We start from the raw sequence: 17245 nt of genomic DNA on the forward strand, positions 1-17245 counted from the left end.
AATAGGAACTTTCCACCTTTAGGTCAATACTTGGAATACAATCTAGTTGAGTAATGACCAAATGTTGTTACCATCTGGTGGCAGTTTAGGGGCCTGTGTGAAATGAGCTGGTAATTTCAGTCCAGTTCCTACTAGACAGATAGCCACATCACAGTTTTACATTTGGCTCCCTTATTTTAGTCTCAGCACTGAGGCCAAAAAATGAATGAACAGAGAAATGAACTTCCCTCTCATCTCTAGAGATAGTCAGGTTGGTGGGGCAGTCTGAGGAAAGCCTACATTGCTACAGTATTATCCATGATACAATTGCACTGTAGAGGGAAATCTTCATTTTCTGGGGCTGTCAATCTACCTTTTAATGGCACTACATTTAGTTAAATAGTATGATTGTGTAACTGAACGGTGGCCTTAGAAGTGCTGTTAGAAGTTTTGGTTTGGTAAAAAACAAATCATACAATTTTTCCCCCTGTTTTTATTTTTTTCAGGAATAAACATATCTGCGGAGGTACTTTGGTAAAGGAAAACTGGGTTCTAACAGCAAGACAATGTTTCCCTTCTCGGTACAGTAGTTTGTAGATTTGCATTGTTGAAATGTATTTTCTTTCTTTTAAGCCTGTGGCACAATGCATCTTCCCTTTAAACCCTGCAGTCTTCCCTCTTGCTTTATCTTCAGTCCTTCTCTCTTGATAATGAATGTCTTTATGGAACCTTGATATTCATTTATTATCATTATCATTGCTCCAAAAAAGCACTGGACATTTTACAGACAAGTATGAAGTACGACCATCTCTTTCAAGTGTGATGATTAGACAATTGCCTCTTTATAAAATTTAATTTCATGTTTCTGCTGGGAATTGGCTATAGCAGTGCTTCTCAAAGCCGGTGTGCCGCTTGCGCAGGGAAAGCCCCTGGTGCTCCAGGCCGGTTTGTTTACCTGCCACGTCCACAGGTTCGGACGATCGCGGCTCCCACTGGCTGCGGTTCGCCGCTCCAGGCCAATGGGGGCTGCGGTAAGGGCAGCCAGCACATTCCTCGGCCCACGCCCCCATTGGCCTGGCTTCCCGCAGCCCCCATTGGCCTGGAGCGGCTAACCGTGGCCAGTGGGAGCCGCGATCGGCCGAACCGGCCGACGCGGCAGGTAAACAAACTGGCCCGGACCGCCAGGGGCTTTCCCTGCACAAGCGACGGCCTGACTTTGAGAAGCACTGGGCTAGAGTATAATACAAACCTGGGCAAATCTCAAGAAGTTCAAAGGTTCAGTTCACTGAGAATCTGAAAGTTTGGATATTATTAGTGGGGGAAAATTACAAGTTAGTGGCACATTCCATCCATCCAAACCCTTAAAAGAATGGAAACAAGAAGTTAAGGGGAAAGACTTGTGTGGCAGAGTTTGAACCCATTGAGTCATTGGGCGGGGAAGGGAGAGAGGTGGGGAGAGAGAGAACATGCATGAGAATAACTTAGGCCTGGTCTACACTGGGGGTGGGGTGAGGATCGATCTAAATTATGCAACTTCAGCTACGTGAATAACATAGCTGAAGTCAACGTACTTAGATCTATTTACCGCGGTGTCTTCACTGCGGTAAATCGATGGCTGACACTCTCCCATCGATTCTGCCTGCGCCTCTCACCCTGGTGGAGTCCTGGAGTTGACGGGAAAGCGCTCGGCGGTTGATTTATCATGTCTAGACTAGACGCGATAAATTGACCCCCGCTGGATCGATCGCTGCCTGTTGATCCAGCAGGTAATGTAGACAAGCCCTTATAGGCTGATGGTTAGAGCGTTACCTAGGATATGAGCGATCCAGGATCAAGTCCCCCCGTGATTAATTTTTGACCCAGAGTGCAACAGCTTCACCAGGAGAGACTGAAGGAGCCCTGTATCCAAATGTCACATAGCCCAGTGGTTAGAGCACTCACTGGAGAAGTGATAGATCCCAATTCAAATCTCTTCTCCCCCTCAGGTGGAGGGAGACTTCAACTGGGAGCCTCCCACATCCCAGGTGACTATCCTCATGAGTTGGCTAAAGTTAGGAGTGTGTTCCTCCTCTTTTCCCTCCCTCCTTTTCAGCAGCTTGCTAAAATGGCATAAGGTGCCTAACTCTAAGAGAGGATTCACAGCTGAGAATTGCTAGCAGACCTAATTGCTTCCCTGAAACCTGGACTTAAACGCCTATCTCTATGAGGTGGTGGGGCTTGACACTCACCTTTGGTCAGCATCTCCCATTGGCTAGTTTAGGTGACACCCTGCCTAGCATACTGGTTTTTGTGAATCAATCGAAGGAGCCTATCATTCTTTGTATAGGAGCCACGGTGCCTAACTCAGGCTTAGTGAATTGCAGTGATTTTCTAGGCACCTAAAAGGTAGGTGCTGTGATGCTCAGCATCAGGAGCGGCGCCAGGGTTTTTGCCGCCCTAGGTGAAGGACCCACTGCTGAAGCACCCCGAAGACGCGGAGCAGAAGGACCCCCGCCGCCAAATTGCTGCCGAAGACGGCAAAATACCGCCCCCCAAATCCTGCCGCCCTAGGCGACCGCCTAGGGTCGCCTAGTGGAAGCACCAGCCCTGCTCAGCATTACTACAACTAACTTCTTTTGTGCATTCAGGCCTTATTACTTAGTCATCATTTCTCCATAATATCTGAATATTCACAAGAATTCGGAGAGGTCATGAAATTTCTGGAGCTTTCTTATTCTGCCTTGGAAATACAAACAGAACAAACTTTGAGTTCATCCCCTTTAGGTACTGGCTGAAATCAGGAAGTATAGTTTCATTGTGCAAATGAAAACTAAATAATTTTTAAAAGTGTGACCTATTGGGTCTTCCAAAAGGTTCCGTTTGAGTTTTGGATGCAAGTTTCTATTAGTTATTTTATCCATACTTGTTTTCCCCTTATACACTGCTGAATTACTAAGTGTTCTAATTTACTGACCTAGCATCTTCCAGAGTATAGACTAAGAGGCCTGTCACGAATATATGTGGAAATGAACTGCATATTTTTATCATAAATGTTCCTAATATAGAAGTGGATAAAAGATGGGTAAACTGCTACAGGATCACTTCCACTTTTAAAAATAATACTTCAGTAGTTCTTGTCTTAGATGCCAAAATTTTAATAACCAGTTAACACATTCTCTATCATGCTGCAGTACTTGCAAAGTGAAATAATGCAATCTTACAGTTGGTGGAATCGATATAAAATGCAAAAAAAAAAGAGAATACAGGAATAGTGGAGATGGACGCTAACCAAAATGCTTTTGGATTTTGGAAAACTTTAGAACTGGATGTGAACTTTATTGCTTGCCTTTATTTCCAAACCAAAACACTATATCTGAACATGATGAATTTTTTGGAAAAGTTCTGATTTGACTTGGAAATGGCAGTGTGGGTCCATCTCTACCAAAGAGTGTCACATAATATCTTTCAATGTATATGTGAATGTTACTGTACCAAAAAAATGTTTGTGTTGAGACTAGACCAAGTAACATGCCAATGTGTCATACCAAATTTGCCTTATTCAGGTACAAAGATTTGAAAGACTATGAAGCATGGCTTGGAGTTCATAATATCAAAGGAAGAGAAGAGAAACACAAACAAGTTCTGAACATCTCCCAGTTGGTGTATGGACCTGAAGGGTCTGATTTGGTATTATTGAAACTTGCCAGGTTAGTTCTTAATATTGCTAACTCCAGGATCTCCAGTTGATGGGTGTTTTGCCTAAGAAAGAACTATGGGCTCAGACCTAAATAGTAGCAATACAGATTATGTCCATATAGATTAAACTCACACTTACAGCTGGTCATAAAAAGGAAAAGTAAGCATAGGTCATGAAAAAAATCAAAAGAAACAACGTTTTCAGCTTGTTTGAAAATTTTCATTTATTTTAAACAAAAATAATCCTTTTGGGAGGAGAAATAACAAAACCTTTACAATATTTAACTTCCCACCACCCCACTGGGAAAGGGTGTGTTAAAGTAAAAGAGCAAAATAGTAGGATTTTCCCCATCCAAATAAAATGAAAAAAAAAATAGAAAAAAAATTCCCCCTTCAAAAAAGGAAAGATGTTGATGAAAACAAAACTTTGTGGATTTTTTTTTTGGTGTGTGTGTGTGTGTGTGTGTGTGTGTGTGTGTGTGTGTGTGTGTGTGTGTGTGTGTGTGTGTGTGTGTGTGTAAAAAGCCATTTTTCATTGAAAAACATTGACAAAAATGTTCACCAACTCTACTCACAGTGATATAATTTATAACTTTGTGATTAGTTGCTAAGCTTTGTTTTCTTGTTTTGGGGATTGGCTTAATATTCTTCACAGTATGTACCTGATTTTTCAGCCATCCTGAGTTTTTGCTGATGCAAAGGATAGTAGCTAGATTATATTTCTACCAGCAATTCATTGCTGGTGGAATTGACCTGTCATTCTTGTGTCCAGTACAAGTCTCTGTTTAGGGGTTATTCTGGTGTCTGCTAGCAGAATAGCTGAAAAATGGTACCTGTGCACTCACTATGTACTAAAGAAACAGCTTCTACACTGGTCCCATGAAGTCTGGCATAAAAGGCCACAGTTGGGATGACTAAGAGTAAGGTGATCAGATAGCGAGTGTGAAAAATCAGGACATGGGAGTGGGGGTAATAGGTGCCTATATAAGACAAATCCCCGAATATCAGGACTGTCCCTATAAAATCAGGACATCTGATCACCCTAACCAAGAGTGGGCTCACAAATCTTTATGCTGATCCAGTAGCCCCAATAACTGGTGTGGAACAGCAACCACCAGAGAGTCTGTTTTGCGCATGTAGTTCGATTCTCAAGTTAATGAGCCCTCCATCAGAACGGAGCCCAAATTCTTGGACATATGTTAAAAATGCACGTTCACCTTCTGAACCAACAAAAACAAATGCCATTTCTGAAAAATCATGCCCTACATGTATTTTTCTTCCTGATAATCAGGAAGAAATAGAATAGAATGGTGTATGGTTTTAATTTATAGAATAAAATAAACACTAGATTGTAAGTGAGCTCCTTTTGTACATATGACCCTTCATACGTACCATCATATTATCATAAATGTTTATTCAAATTAAGGGTATCCTCTTTATGCCTTCATTGTTTATCTTTGTACAGAAAACCCAAATTAAACAGAATAAAAGCAGTAACAGCACTACAGGAAAGCTGCTTGAGAAATAACATCTGCAATTCAAAAAGTAGTTAAAAGGAACTCCCAGATTTTCATGAGAAGAAAAATAAAGCAGAAAATTTGGCACAATTTTTAATTATTACTGTGAGCTATCGTAGATCATATTGTTTTTTTAAAAAGCAGTTTAAAATATTATATAAGATCCATCATATCTACTCTTTATTTTCTCTTTGCAGAGCTGCAGTATTCAATAATTTTGTGGATCTAATCAGATTGCCCATTTCTGGATGTACCATTCCAGAGAGGACCACCTGCAGTGTTTACGGATGGGGACACACAGGATGTAAGATATTAGTTTTTAAAACTGAGTGAAACAATATATGTTGACAGCCTGCTTAGTTCCCATTCCCAACATATTATAGGCAGGGCTGGTAGCGCTGCCTCATATTGAAGTTCCCTAAAATGTCCCATTATAAGATCTTGTTTTCAATTGCTTATAACATTGCCAAACTTTAACTCTTTCAGATGAAATTTTCCTTGCTCGATGTCTTCGTCAAGCTGAATATTATTGGAAAATTAAGCCAAAACGGTTCAGCTGTGTCTGAGAATGAGGCTAGGGAAAAATGCATGGTTTTGTGTATGTTAAAAAAATATGACATTTTCTTTGAGAAGCTGTAGCAGTCCCACACTTTGGTCAGGGATTTTAAATTTGGCAGGGAGGTGGCCTTTGTGTCAGAGATGCTCCTTTTGTCATCCCTGTGAAAATCTGCTCAATTTTGGCCAAGTTATAGACTTTTGAAAAATCTCAGTTAACACATGCTCAGTGGACATTGCTTAGAGTTTAACTGGTAAAATCACTTAAGTATCTATCTGTAGTGCACATGCTCCAGCCTAGGGCTGAGCAAGACTTTGCCTGCAATTGCAGGCCTGGGCTGCTGAGGGCCAGGGATGGGCACTGGAACTGAGAGCAAGTGCTCTCCTGTGCTCTCAGTGCTGCCCTGCTGGAGGAGAAAGCTGCCTGATTGGAATGCAACAGGGTTGGGGGGAGTAGATTTGGAGAAGGAACCTAGGGGTGGGCAGACTGAGACTAGAGGCTGTTGGAGTGTGAGGAGAAAAATGGGACTCATGGTTTGGGGGGGGGGCAAGACTGGGACTGGCTGGGCAAGGATACTAGGAGCTAGGAACCAATAGGTAGGGAACATGAGGTGGTGGTGGGGAGGGGAGACTGGTCTGACACGTGTGTGTGTGTGTGTGAGAGAGAGAGAGAACTGGGGTTGGCTGGGCAGAGACCTGGACTGGAAGCCAGTGGGGATGGAGAACATCAGGAAGGTAGCTGGAGTCTTGGGATGCGTGTGACAGAGGCAGATCAGATGAGGAGCCAGCAGGGAACTGGAATGGGCTGGGCAAGGAAACTGGGGGCAAAGAGCCTAGAGGGTTGGGCTGGGAACCAGGAATGGCTAGGCAAGGAGACTTGGACTGTAAGTGGGGGGAATCTAGGACAGGAACTAGAGATGGGGGCACTAGGACTTGCTGGACAAGGAGGCTAGGACTGGGATGAGGAGCTAGTGATGGGGGAAAAAACAGGACTGGGACAGGGATAGGTTGGAGAGAATGGGTTAAACTTATGGGGGGTGAGCAGAAGAGTCTACACCTACTAGAACATGCTCTCCTCTCCACCCCTGAGCCAGAAATGGAATCCGACATTTCCTCTGCTGTCAGCAAATAGCTGTGAAACCCACTGGCAAAGTGTTCCATCCCCCTCCGGTGTTGGTGCACACACTGTATGAGAATCCTCCCACACTAACTGCAGCCTGATCTGTCAGCTGAATGGCAGCTGATAGGTTTCTAAAAAGAAGCCCTGTCTCTGATAGGTAAATAGCAGGGTCCCCCCAGTAATCTGTAATGGGACCAGTGCTGTTCAACATATTCAAAAATTATCTGGAAAAAGGGGTTAACAGTGAGGTGGCAAAATTTGCAGATGATTCAAAGTTACTCAAGATAGTTAAGTCCAAAGCTGACTGACTGCGACGAGCTACAAAGGGATCTCACTAACCTGGGTGAATGGGCAACAAAATGGCTGATGAACTTCAATGTTGATAAGTGCACATTAATGCACATTGGAAAACATAATCCCATCTGTATATACAAAATGATCGGGTCTAAATTAGCTGTTACCACTCAAAAAAGAAATCTTGGAGTCATCATGGATAGTTCTCTGAAAACATCTGCTCAATGTGCAGTGGCAGTAAAAAACAATCAGAATATTAAGAACCATTAGGAATGGGATAGATAATAAGACTGAAAATATCCTAATGCCACTATATAAATCTATGGTATGGCCACACTTTGAAAACTGCATGCAGCTCTGGTCGCCCCATGTCAAAATAGATATATTAGAATTGGAAAAGGTACACAGAAGGGCAGCAGAAATGATTAGGGCTTCCACATGAGGAGAGATTAAAAAGACTGGGACTGTTTATCTTAGAAAAGAGATGACTAGAGGGGATATGATAGAGGTCTATAAAATCATGAACGGTGTGGAGAAAGTGAATAGGGAAGTATTATTTATTATTATTTATTCCTTCATATAACACACGAACCAGGGGTCATCCAATGAAATTAATAGGCAGCTGGTTTTAAACAAACATAAGGAAGTACTTCACATAACACACAGTCAACCTGTGGAACTTGTTGCCAGGGGATGTTGTGAAGGCCAAAAGTATAACTGGGTTCAAAAAAGAATTAGATAAGTTCCTGGAGGTTAGATCCGTCAATGGCTATTTGCCAAGATGGTCAGGGACGCAACCCCGTGTTCTTCTGACTGCCAGAAGCTATGACTAGACAACTGGGGATGGATCACTTGATAATCGGTCTGTTCTTCTCATTCCCTCTGACTCATCTGGCACAGGTCACTGTTGGAAGACAGGATAGTGGGCTAGACGGAACACGGGTCTGACCCAATATGGCCATTTCTATGTTTTCTTTGGGTTTGTCTACACAGGGAAATTATTCTGGAATAAGTTAGGGTGTGATTTTTAAAGCACTCTAACTATTCTGGAATAATTTCCATGTGGAGACACTTATTCTAGAGTAATAGTGCCTCTTTCTGGTTAATCATAATCCAGAAAGAAGCCCTCTTGGTCTGAAATAAGAGTGTTCACATGGGCAACTATTCCAGAACAGTTTATTCCGCAATAGCTATTCCGATCAATTTCCCCATGTAGACATGCCATTTCTTCTTGGATGTGGGGATAATGGTTACAGTATGGGACTTGACAGCATCATATCCACAAAAGAGAAAGTGGAGAAAATCCACAGGGAAATGGAAGCTATTTGTGGGGGAAAAAGAGATTTCAACACAGTGAAGTAATAAGAGAAAGCATTGTCAGCAAAAAAAAAATTAGTCTAAGATAATTAATAGTAGTTTTAACTATTACATTATTTCATAAAAAAATATATACATTTCATAGCAGCTTTCTTCCAAGGATCTTGTACAATACTTTGTAAATTTTAATGATTTTATTAGTCCTCACAAGTATCCCTACCAGGTAGAGAAGTTTTATTATGCCCATTTTACAACTGAGAAAACGAAGTCACAGTGTGATCAAGGGCAATATTGTAGCTTCCCATATGTGGTTGCTCAGAGAACAGGCAAGTGAGGCCCCTATGCTATATGCCATACCTAAAGCAGATTGCCACTCTACATGCAGAGCAAGCTCTGTGGGCTGCTACTTCCTCTTCCTCAAACAGATGAGTAGAGTGTGAGCAGAGCCTTGGTTCTGCACTTCAACCCACACTGTGCTATCCAGAGTAGCTGAACAGTGAAGGGAGAGGAGGAATTTGTGCTTGTTACTCTCAGGGCATGTCTACACTGCAATTAGACACCCGTGGCTGGCCCGTACCAGCTGACTTGGGCTCACAGAGCTTGAGCTGTGGGGCTGTTTAATAGCGGTGTAGATATTTAGGTTCAGGCTGCAGCCTAAGCTCTGGGACCCTCCCACCTTGCAGGGTCCCAGAGCCTGGGCTCCAGCCAAAGCCTGAACATCTGCATTGCAATTAAACAGCCCATTAGGCCAAGGCCCAAGGCAGCTGGCATGGACCAGTGTAGCCATAGTTCCTTCCCTAGGCTGATCTGAGGGTGGCACAACTGCATATTGCCTATTATTCAGGGCAAGACATAGGGTGAAATCCTTGCTCTGTTGCAGTCAATGACATAACTCCCATCAGGGCCGGCTCTAGGTTTTTTGCTGCCCCAAGCAAAAAAAATTTTGGCTGCCCCCCACCCCAGCCCTGCTCTCCCCCTCCCCCCCCCCCACTGCACCCTTCTGCCACCCCAGCCCTGGGTCACTGGTAACTCGCTCCCAGGGCGGGTCATTCAGCAGGAATTTTGGATGTGCACAGAACACAGACAGGATTGGTTCCCATATGGTTACAGAACTGCAGTAAAGTGGAACAATTTTCAGCTTGTGTGACTGGAGGATAGCTGGATGCATATTATAAGACTGTCCTACATAAATGAGAAAAAGTTGAGGTGCCTTTATTATTCTTTTGTTCCATTCTTTGTTTCTTCCTTTTAAACAAATAAAACTAAAATTAAAAAAAAAAAAAAAAAAAAAAAAAGCAATGGCTGTTGAAAATAGCAATTCCAGTCCTAATAACCACGGGGAAGCATTTCTTGCTCAATTTATTCTATTTTTTCTACAGCAAGTTACAGTGGATCAGTATATTTGATTTGGGGGAAATGAAGTAACAGCTGCCCAAATTGAGCTTGAGCACTCCTGAATTTTGAGGGTGTTCAAATCTGGAAGGCAGGTGCTAGATTCCCTTTCTGAATATTAGCTATATCTGGAAAGGAAAAGTCAATTTCTGCTTCCATGGCTCAGAAGTGGAAATCCTCCTAAGTGCCTGGTACTGTATCTAAAGCTGCCCAGGTCCAGAGCCTCCCCTCCCTTACTTTTCATTTTAAATTCTAGTGGGATCCACATACCACCCTTGCTAGGCTTCAGATAGAGAGGTGCACCGTCCATTTAGTCCCCCCAATTCCTTCTTTGGGGGAGAGCCCAGGGCTGGGGCGGCAGGGGGTGCAGGTGGGGGCCAGAGCTGGGGTGGCGGGGGGGGGGGGAGAAGAGCCCAGGACTGGGGCAGCAGGAGGTGCGGGGGGTGGGGGGGGAAGAGTCCAGGGCTGGGGCAGCAGGAGGGTGGGGGCCAGAGCTGGGGTGGCAGGGGGTGTGGGTGCGGGAGAGTCCAGGGCTGGGGCAATACAGGGGTGCGGGGGGAGCCCAGGGCGGGGGGGGGGGGGGCGGCTGGCTCTATTCCTACCATTCACAGCAAGCTGCAGATTTCAGTTCCATACTCCTTCCCCCACCCTTTCCTGTTGCTAGTGGCCAAGGGAATGCTGGGAAATGTAGTTCTTTCCCTGCTCCAGGGCTGGCTCTATAGGCAGGGAGCTAACCAAGGAACTACAGCTCCCTGTGCCCCTGTTGGTTCTCAGCTCCCATGCTGGATTCTTGCGCCCCTTGCAAATCTGCCGCCCCAAGCAACTGCTTGCTTTGCTGGTGCCTAGAGCCGGCCCTGACTCCCATTGATTTTTGTGGAGTCAGAATTGCACCCAAAGTCTCAATCTTACCCTCAGTGATTTTTTCCAAGGTCATACAGCAAATCATTGGTTGTTTAGGGAATAGAACCCAGAAATCCATACTCCAGTCTTGTACTCTTACAAGTACAACACACATCTCCAGGTATTATAATCTAAAAATATTAAACACACTCCAGACACACTTTCTTACCTGTCTTTTAGCTGTAACAAATGTAAGAAATCTAAAACATGCATGTGTATTACTGGAGAGTTTGGGAGAACGTGCAGCTGATAAAGTGGCATATATCAGCATAAACAGTTTTTGTACTTAGTGTTCATTTTCATTAAAATGTAATATTATTTGTGCACAATTGACTGTTGCTCTTGTTTTCAATGCTAGTGATTCACTTTGATGGCCTGCTCCAAGTAGCAAACCTATTTATTATGGGAAATGAGAAGTGCAACCAATATCTCAAAGGAAAGATTACTGTGAACGAGTCAGAAATCTGCGCTGGGGCTGAGGGCATTGGCACTGGACCGTGTGAGGTAAAATAGTATGGCTATAGATAGGGTGCAAGAATCTACAAACATCTGCTCAGGGGTTGTTTTTTACTTTACCAGTAATACTTTCCTGGTGTTTGCCTAATTATTCTCTCTGCATTTAATTTGTAAGTGGAAAGAAAACATGTATGCTATTTCCTTTCAATGCACATTGCAAACAAAGGTCTCTTTCTGGAAGACTATTTTCTGCCACCCTGACTCACATTGGATAGTAGCTTATTCTTAGTTCCTCTGAAATCAATGGGACTATGACCCCAATCCAACAAAGCCCTCGAGCACATGCAAAGTTTACTCAGCATGGTTAAATCACATACTTTGGTGGACTGGGGTGTGTTTATGGAGTAAGTACTATTCAGTGTGAATAAGGCGGCAGCATCAGGCAGTCTGTGAGCAGCGGTAGCAGTTTATCTGAATTACCAGTAGGATTGCAATCAGTTTAGCTGCTTAACCAAGTGAGGAGTTGCCCAAGAAATTAACAAAATAGGCCACAGCATTGTGATGTTGAAAGAGAGAGCTATGAACAGAGTTCCAACATTCTCAGGGTAGATGTCTCACCATCTATGCAACCACCACTGGGATTTAGAGTGTTTGCAGCTTTATCAAATAGATTAGATTCAGAATTTGGGGCAGTTTTAGTTGTTATATACACTTCTGGGATATATTGGCATTCATCCTTGATTGTGGTGGGGATCTTACCAGGGGAACAAAGACACAGCAGATGGTAGCTCTGTTTCCAGATAGAACAGTAGAGCTTTGTGAGATACGTTGGTATCCTTCAATTGCAGCCTGAGCCAAAGCTCGGTCAAGTCAGGGAGAGTCTTTTCACTGACTTCATTTGGGTTTGAATCAGTCACTTTGAGTGGGAATTGATTAGGATGTAGAGGAAAAGGTACAAAATCCTCTTATTGTAGTAATGTATCATTTTTGGACTGACAGTCTGCCAGCCGAGATGATGGGTGGAGAAGGCAACAGCCACTAGTATGAGTACACATTTGGTTTAGATGGATACAAGGAAGTTTTAAGTAGCTCACTATAAATAAAACAATGGACTTTTCCCTACCCAAGGACAGCACCAAGACTTGGGGGAGGCATGTCCTGTTTAGGTAGTGGCATGTTAATGTGACTCCTTAGTGGGATCATTTTGTTATAACAACGTATTTTCTTCAAAATTAAACATTTGGTTCATTATCTATTAGTTCTCGTGGGTGCTTAGATGTAAATGACACTCCTGCATAGATAGAAGTCCTCAGGAAATCCAGCTCTTCATTTTTTCCTGTAAGAAGAAATGGAGCGAATCAATATTAATTATGATTATAACCAGTGGATGGTTTCCCTCTTCCTGTGTTCCCCTTGGAGCAACCTCTATCAGTATGGAACAAACAGAAAAATAGAGCTATCAGATTAAGGAAAATTAAGTCAGAATGGCAGGTGAAACCCCAGCAGACAATATTTTACCAGTAGGTTTTTGGTGATGCTATAATAGTACAGGCATCGTCTGTGAATTAGCCTGCAATCAGCAAGAGCTAAGAAAACCAGCTGTTTTTTGAAGAGGTCAATCACTGTTCATTCTGAAGTGATCTGGAGAGGATACAAGGATAGTTATATTTTATGTTTAAAGCAGTATTTCAAGATCTGATGCAAACACTTCTTAGTGCCCAGTCCTGCAGTCCTTACTCGCTGGCATCAGTGAATGAAGACTGCATGATTTTATAGTTCGTTAGCTAATCAAAACTTAAAGAATGTCAGTGCTAACTAAGGGCTTGTCTACACGGTGCATTAGTCAGCACCAGAGGGATATAAATTCTAGTTACACTAGTGTGTTGCGCACTGCGCTGTATGGACCCCACAGAGGCACACTAAAAGTTCTGTAGCACATGTTAACGTGATACTGTTTACAATGGGCCTACATTAGCATGCACTAGGGAACTTTTCTTATGTGCCAGCAGGGTCCACCTGGGCCAGTTAGTGTGTGCCATGCTAGTGCACACATGTATGATGGGAATTTTGCATGTAGAGCTTGGATTGATGCATGTGTGTATCACCCATTAAAAATAATGAGTTATGCTTGTTCATTGAGGAGAGAGGAGGTACTCTCCTTTTTATAGCTGTGGCTAATTAATTTCTGAATCATTCTTGGTGATGGCCTTTGCCATCTGTGCAAACACATGCAGCTCTATGCACCCAGGGGCCTTGCTGCCCAACATGTGACAGAGGGATATCACTGCTGGCTCTCTTGGAACCCTTCTATCAATAGCCTGGCATTGCACCAGAGATTTTCCAACCATCTGTCCTGTTTGCCGACTGGCTTTTATGTACACTGTACATATTTTGCACTTGCCAGATAGCTGAGGGAAGGAAGCAGTATTGTTGGTGTGTAGAAGTTTGGAGGAATTACAATCAGAGGTGAAAAGGTATCTGGATGGAGCCTCTCTTGCGTGGCTCTTTGCATAAAGGCCTGACAAAACCTAGGGCCAACCCTGCTGTTTGTTGATATAGGTCCTTTTTGTGATGCTCTGCATAAATGAAGATATCACACTACTCCATGGATAGTCTTACTGAAGGTTCCTAGAATAGGTTGCTACCAAATAACTCATAGAAAACAAGTGGGAACTGTGTCTTTAAGCTGTTCACAAATTAATGTTCTTTATTTCTCTTTTCCTAGAGGGATTATGGTGGCCCCTTGGTCTGTGAACAAAACAGGATGAAAATAATAGTGGGTGTTATCGTTCCTGGCCGCGGATGTGCTATTCCAAATCGTCCTGGGATTTTTGTCAGAGTGGCATATTACTCCAAGTGGATACGCAAAATCTTGTTGACGTACAAATCTGAGTTATAGCTGAATATTTCACAAAAAACCACCAATTCCATTCACATGACGATTTCAGAGAGCGTGAAATTAATGTGTAATGTAAAGATCCATGATTTTCTAAAAAACTACTTGATAGTCAAGTTTCTTGATCTTCTATTGATATTTATGGGTGTTTTCTGAAGATTTTGTCTATCAGTGTTGTTTTATAGATGTTGAAGTGAGCTACAGTATATGCAAGTATGGTGACATATCTCCTGAAGATACTTGAATGGGTAAACAAAATTGCAAAGATACTATTGCTGAATGCAGAAGTGTTTTGTGGAAATAGCTCATGTGGCCTCTTTAGGCTGCTTCTCCAGATCAGCTTGTCCATGAGAAACAAATAAAGCCGTTTTTTCTTTAACACCCCTTACTCTTGCTATGTACCATATACTGCTCTCTGTTTGTGGCAAAAGTTCTATTGAGAGCTGTGTGCGTTGATCAAGAACAGCATATATGGACCTAATTCTCTTCCCCCATATGCAGAATTTAAATACGTTAAATGCTAAACTTAAAATATAATCTCTTTATTTGCTCATTTCATTGTGGGTTCAATTCTGCAAGCCCTCCATGAGCAGAGCAATCACTGAAGTCAATGGGAGCTCCTTTTACATAGGATTTATAGGATCTGGCTCTGTACTTGCTGTCCTAAGGGATATTACAATATATCCTATGGATGAGGGACGAGACAGAGAAACAGGTTGATTAGCAAGTTATCAGTCTTTTTTGAATTGTTCCAGGGTACATCTACTCTGCAGCTGGAGGTGTAATTCACTGCTCAGGTAGATGTACACAAATCTATACGTGCTAGATTTGATTGCGCTAGCAAGTTAAAAATAGTAGTGTAGCTGTTGGTGCTGGCAATGGCATGGGCTAGCTTCCTGAGTACTTATCTAGAGTCACTGATGGGACTGCAATCAGGCGGCTAAGCCCATTCAGCTGCCCAGGTTTCTGTGGCTACACTGTGGAAACTGCACCTCCAGCTGCAGTGTAGATGAACCCTCATATTTAAAAAACACACCTAAAAGTGTATTTCATGGGATCCCAGGAATGTATCCTGATTAGCTAATGACAGACCATTTTTACTGTTAAAATTAATTGCATTGTAATAGAGAGTTTGGGCCAGATTTCTCAGTAACTCAAGGGAATAACTCTGGATTTACAGCAGGATAAGAGTAGAATCTGACTATGAGCTGATAGAATCAACAGGGAAAAAAAAGAATATTGTTGTCATTAATGCATTTAAAACCAAATTGTGCCCTCAGGTATGCCTGAGGGCATTGGAAATTGCATATGCTGTCTGGGGGCGGAATGTCAGCCCTTCATATTTAACAAACAGAACCACTAAAAGAACCAATATTTCAAATAGAATGGAACATACATCTTTTGATTTCAGTAACATTAAATATGTTTTATTTATAGGTGTTATATTATCTTCAAGAAAAACCTAAACATTTGGTTAAACAATACATCTTTGGTATAACTTCTTTGAAGCCAATAGAATTATTGCAGAGATAAATCTGGCCTATTGTAAAGTATGCAACATGTCACTAACGGTTTAATTGCTTGTGTTGCATGTCTACTTGCACACTTAGGGCCATAATTTTCCATACTAGAAATGGAGCAAGAGAGCAAACAGTCAACATCTATGAGGTTTCCTTGTGCTCCTTTAGAACATGTATTGTGTAGCTGAAAGTACTAAACAATTAGCAAATGGCAATATTTTACGTTAGATGGCACTAATTACCATGTACCTGCTGGAAAAATGATACACTATATAATCCCATTGTACTTACTACTGTACGTTAAATTGTATAAGGAACTTCATTGTTACTTTATTCATGAACTACCATATGTAAATGCATATGTTTCAGATAGCAGACTGTAAAGTATGTACCATATCTAACTACATAGCCCCTAAACTGACATCACTGTGTAAAAGTAAAGAACATTTCACTATAATTACATGTAAGTGACATAGGGCTGAATCCTGCCTTGGTAAAAATAACCATGCAGGGGAGCTGCCTTGGGAGGCTGAGAAGGTGCTGATTCCCCAAACTGTCCCTAATCAACAAAGCATTTTGACTTTAATGGGTTAGCTATATAGTTAAATGCTTTGCTGAATAGGGATGGATTTCAGCATAGGCTTAAGTGCTTCGCTGAATAACACCCAAAACAGTCTACTGGCGCAAAGCAAGAGGTCATGCAGCAAGCAGATAAATAGGCATGTTCCTGAAAATCCTTCCTCATGTGAGTAGTCCCACTGACCAAAATGGGACTACTCCCATGAGTAGGACTACTCATAAGGGCTTCCAGGTTCTGGCTCATCACTTGTATGCCTGGATGTGAGCTGGGTGTACCTCCCACTTTGTCTGCTAGTGAACAGGATTAGGCTTCATACACTCTCCCTAAAGCTCCTCTTGTTTTCCAGCCCAGCAGAGGGCAGGATTTAGCCTGTAGCACTTACAAGAAATTGTTGCCATTTATGTAAAGTGTATATTCGCATTAAATATGCGCTGACTATATCTTAACAAAAAGGATTAACTTTTAAGGAGAGATGAGGAACTCCAAGTGAGTGTTTATTTTGTGCCATTGAGAAGAGCGTGGCTAAAGTATACAATGACATATTTACTTTTCCTATTCTAAGACTTGTTATGTGCTCACTGTATTATATTTGCAGGCATTTTGTTATGTCTACCAACAAAATAAAATAAAATAAATTGGATCCTAAAGTATTTTAGTTATAATCGTCTGCTGTGCAGAGGACAATATGATTTTTTATATATATATATATATGATAAATATACTGTTTTTTGTTAGACAATGTGTAAGGATTTTTACCTGTTTGTTCTGGGCAGCATCTCAGTAAAATGAGTTGTGCAGAGGCAATGCTCTAGAACTTAATGTGTTTGTAAGCACTTGCTTATCAGGTGCGTGCGCTCTCTCTCAGTATGGAGGGAATTTGACACTCTGAAAAGCAAGGAAAGAGAAGAATAATGACGTGGTAATTAATTTGTACTTCATTTATTCCTGTGAATATTTCTTGTTGGTACCAATGGTACTGTACCAGGCAAATGTTATAGCTACAGCATTCTCCTTCACAAGGACACTGTTAAGGGACTTTTCATT

General features: G+C 42.1%; 1 protein-coding gene across 1 annotated transcript in view; it reads left to right on the forward strand.

The window, feature by feature from the left end:
- Window positions 1–14104, forward strand: part of HGF (hepatocyte growth factor) — a 59592-nt gene extending 45488 nt beyond the window's left edge. Inside the window, exons 14-18 of the mRNA XM_065417057.1 lie at window positions 486–560; window positions 3522–3665; window positions 5369–5475; window positions 11108–11253; window positions 13931–14104. Coding sequence (XP_065273129.1) covers window positions 486–560; window positions 3522–3665; window positions 5369–5475; window positions 11108–11253; window positions 13931–14104 — 646 coding nt within the window. The remainder of the gene's footprint in view (window positions 1–485; window positions 561–3521; window positions 3666–5368; window positions 5476–11107; window positions 11254–13930) is intronic.
- The last annotated feature ends 3141 nt before the right edge of the window (window positions 14105–17245 follow it).

This window comes from Emys orbicularis, chromosome 1 (assembly GCF_028017835.1).
Source record: "Emys orbicularis isolate rEmyOrb1 chromosome 1, rEmyOrb1.hap1, whole genome shotgun sequence".
NCBI lineage: Eukaryota > Metazoa > Chordata > Testudines > Emydidae > Emys > Emys orbicularis.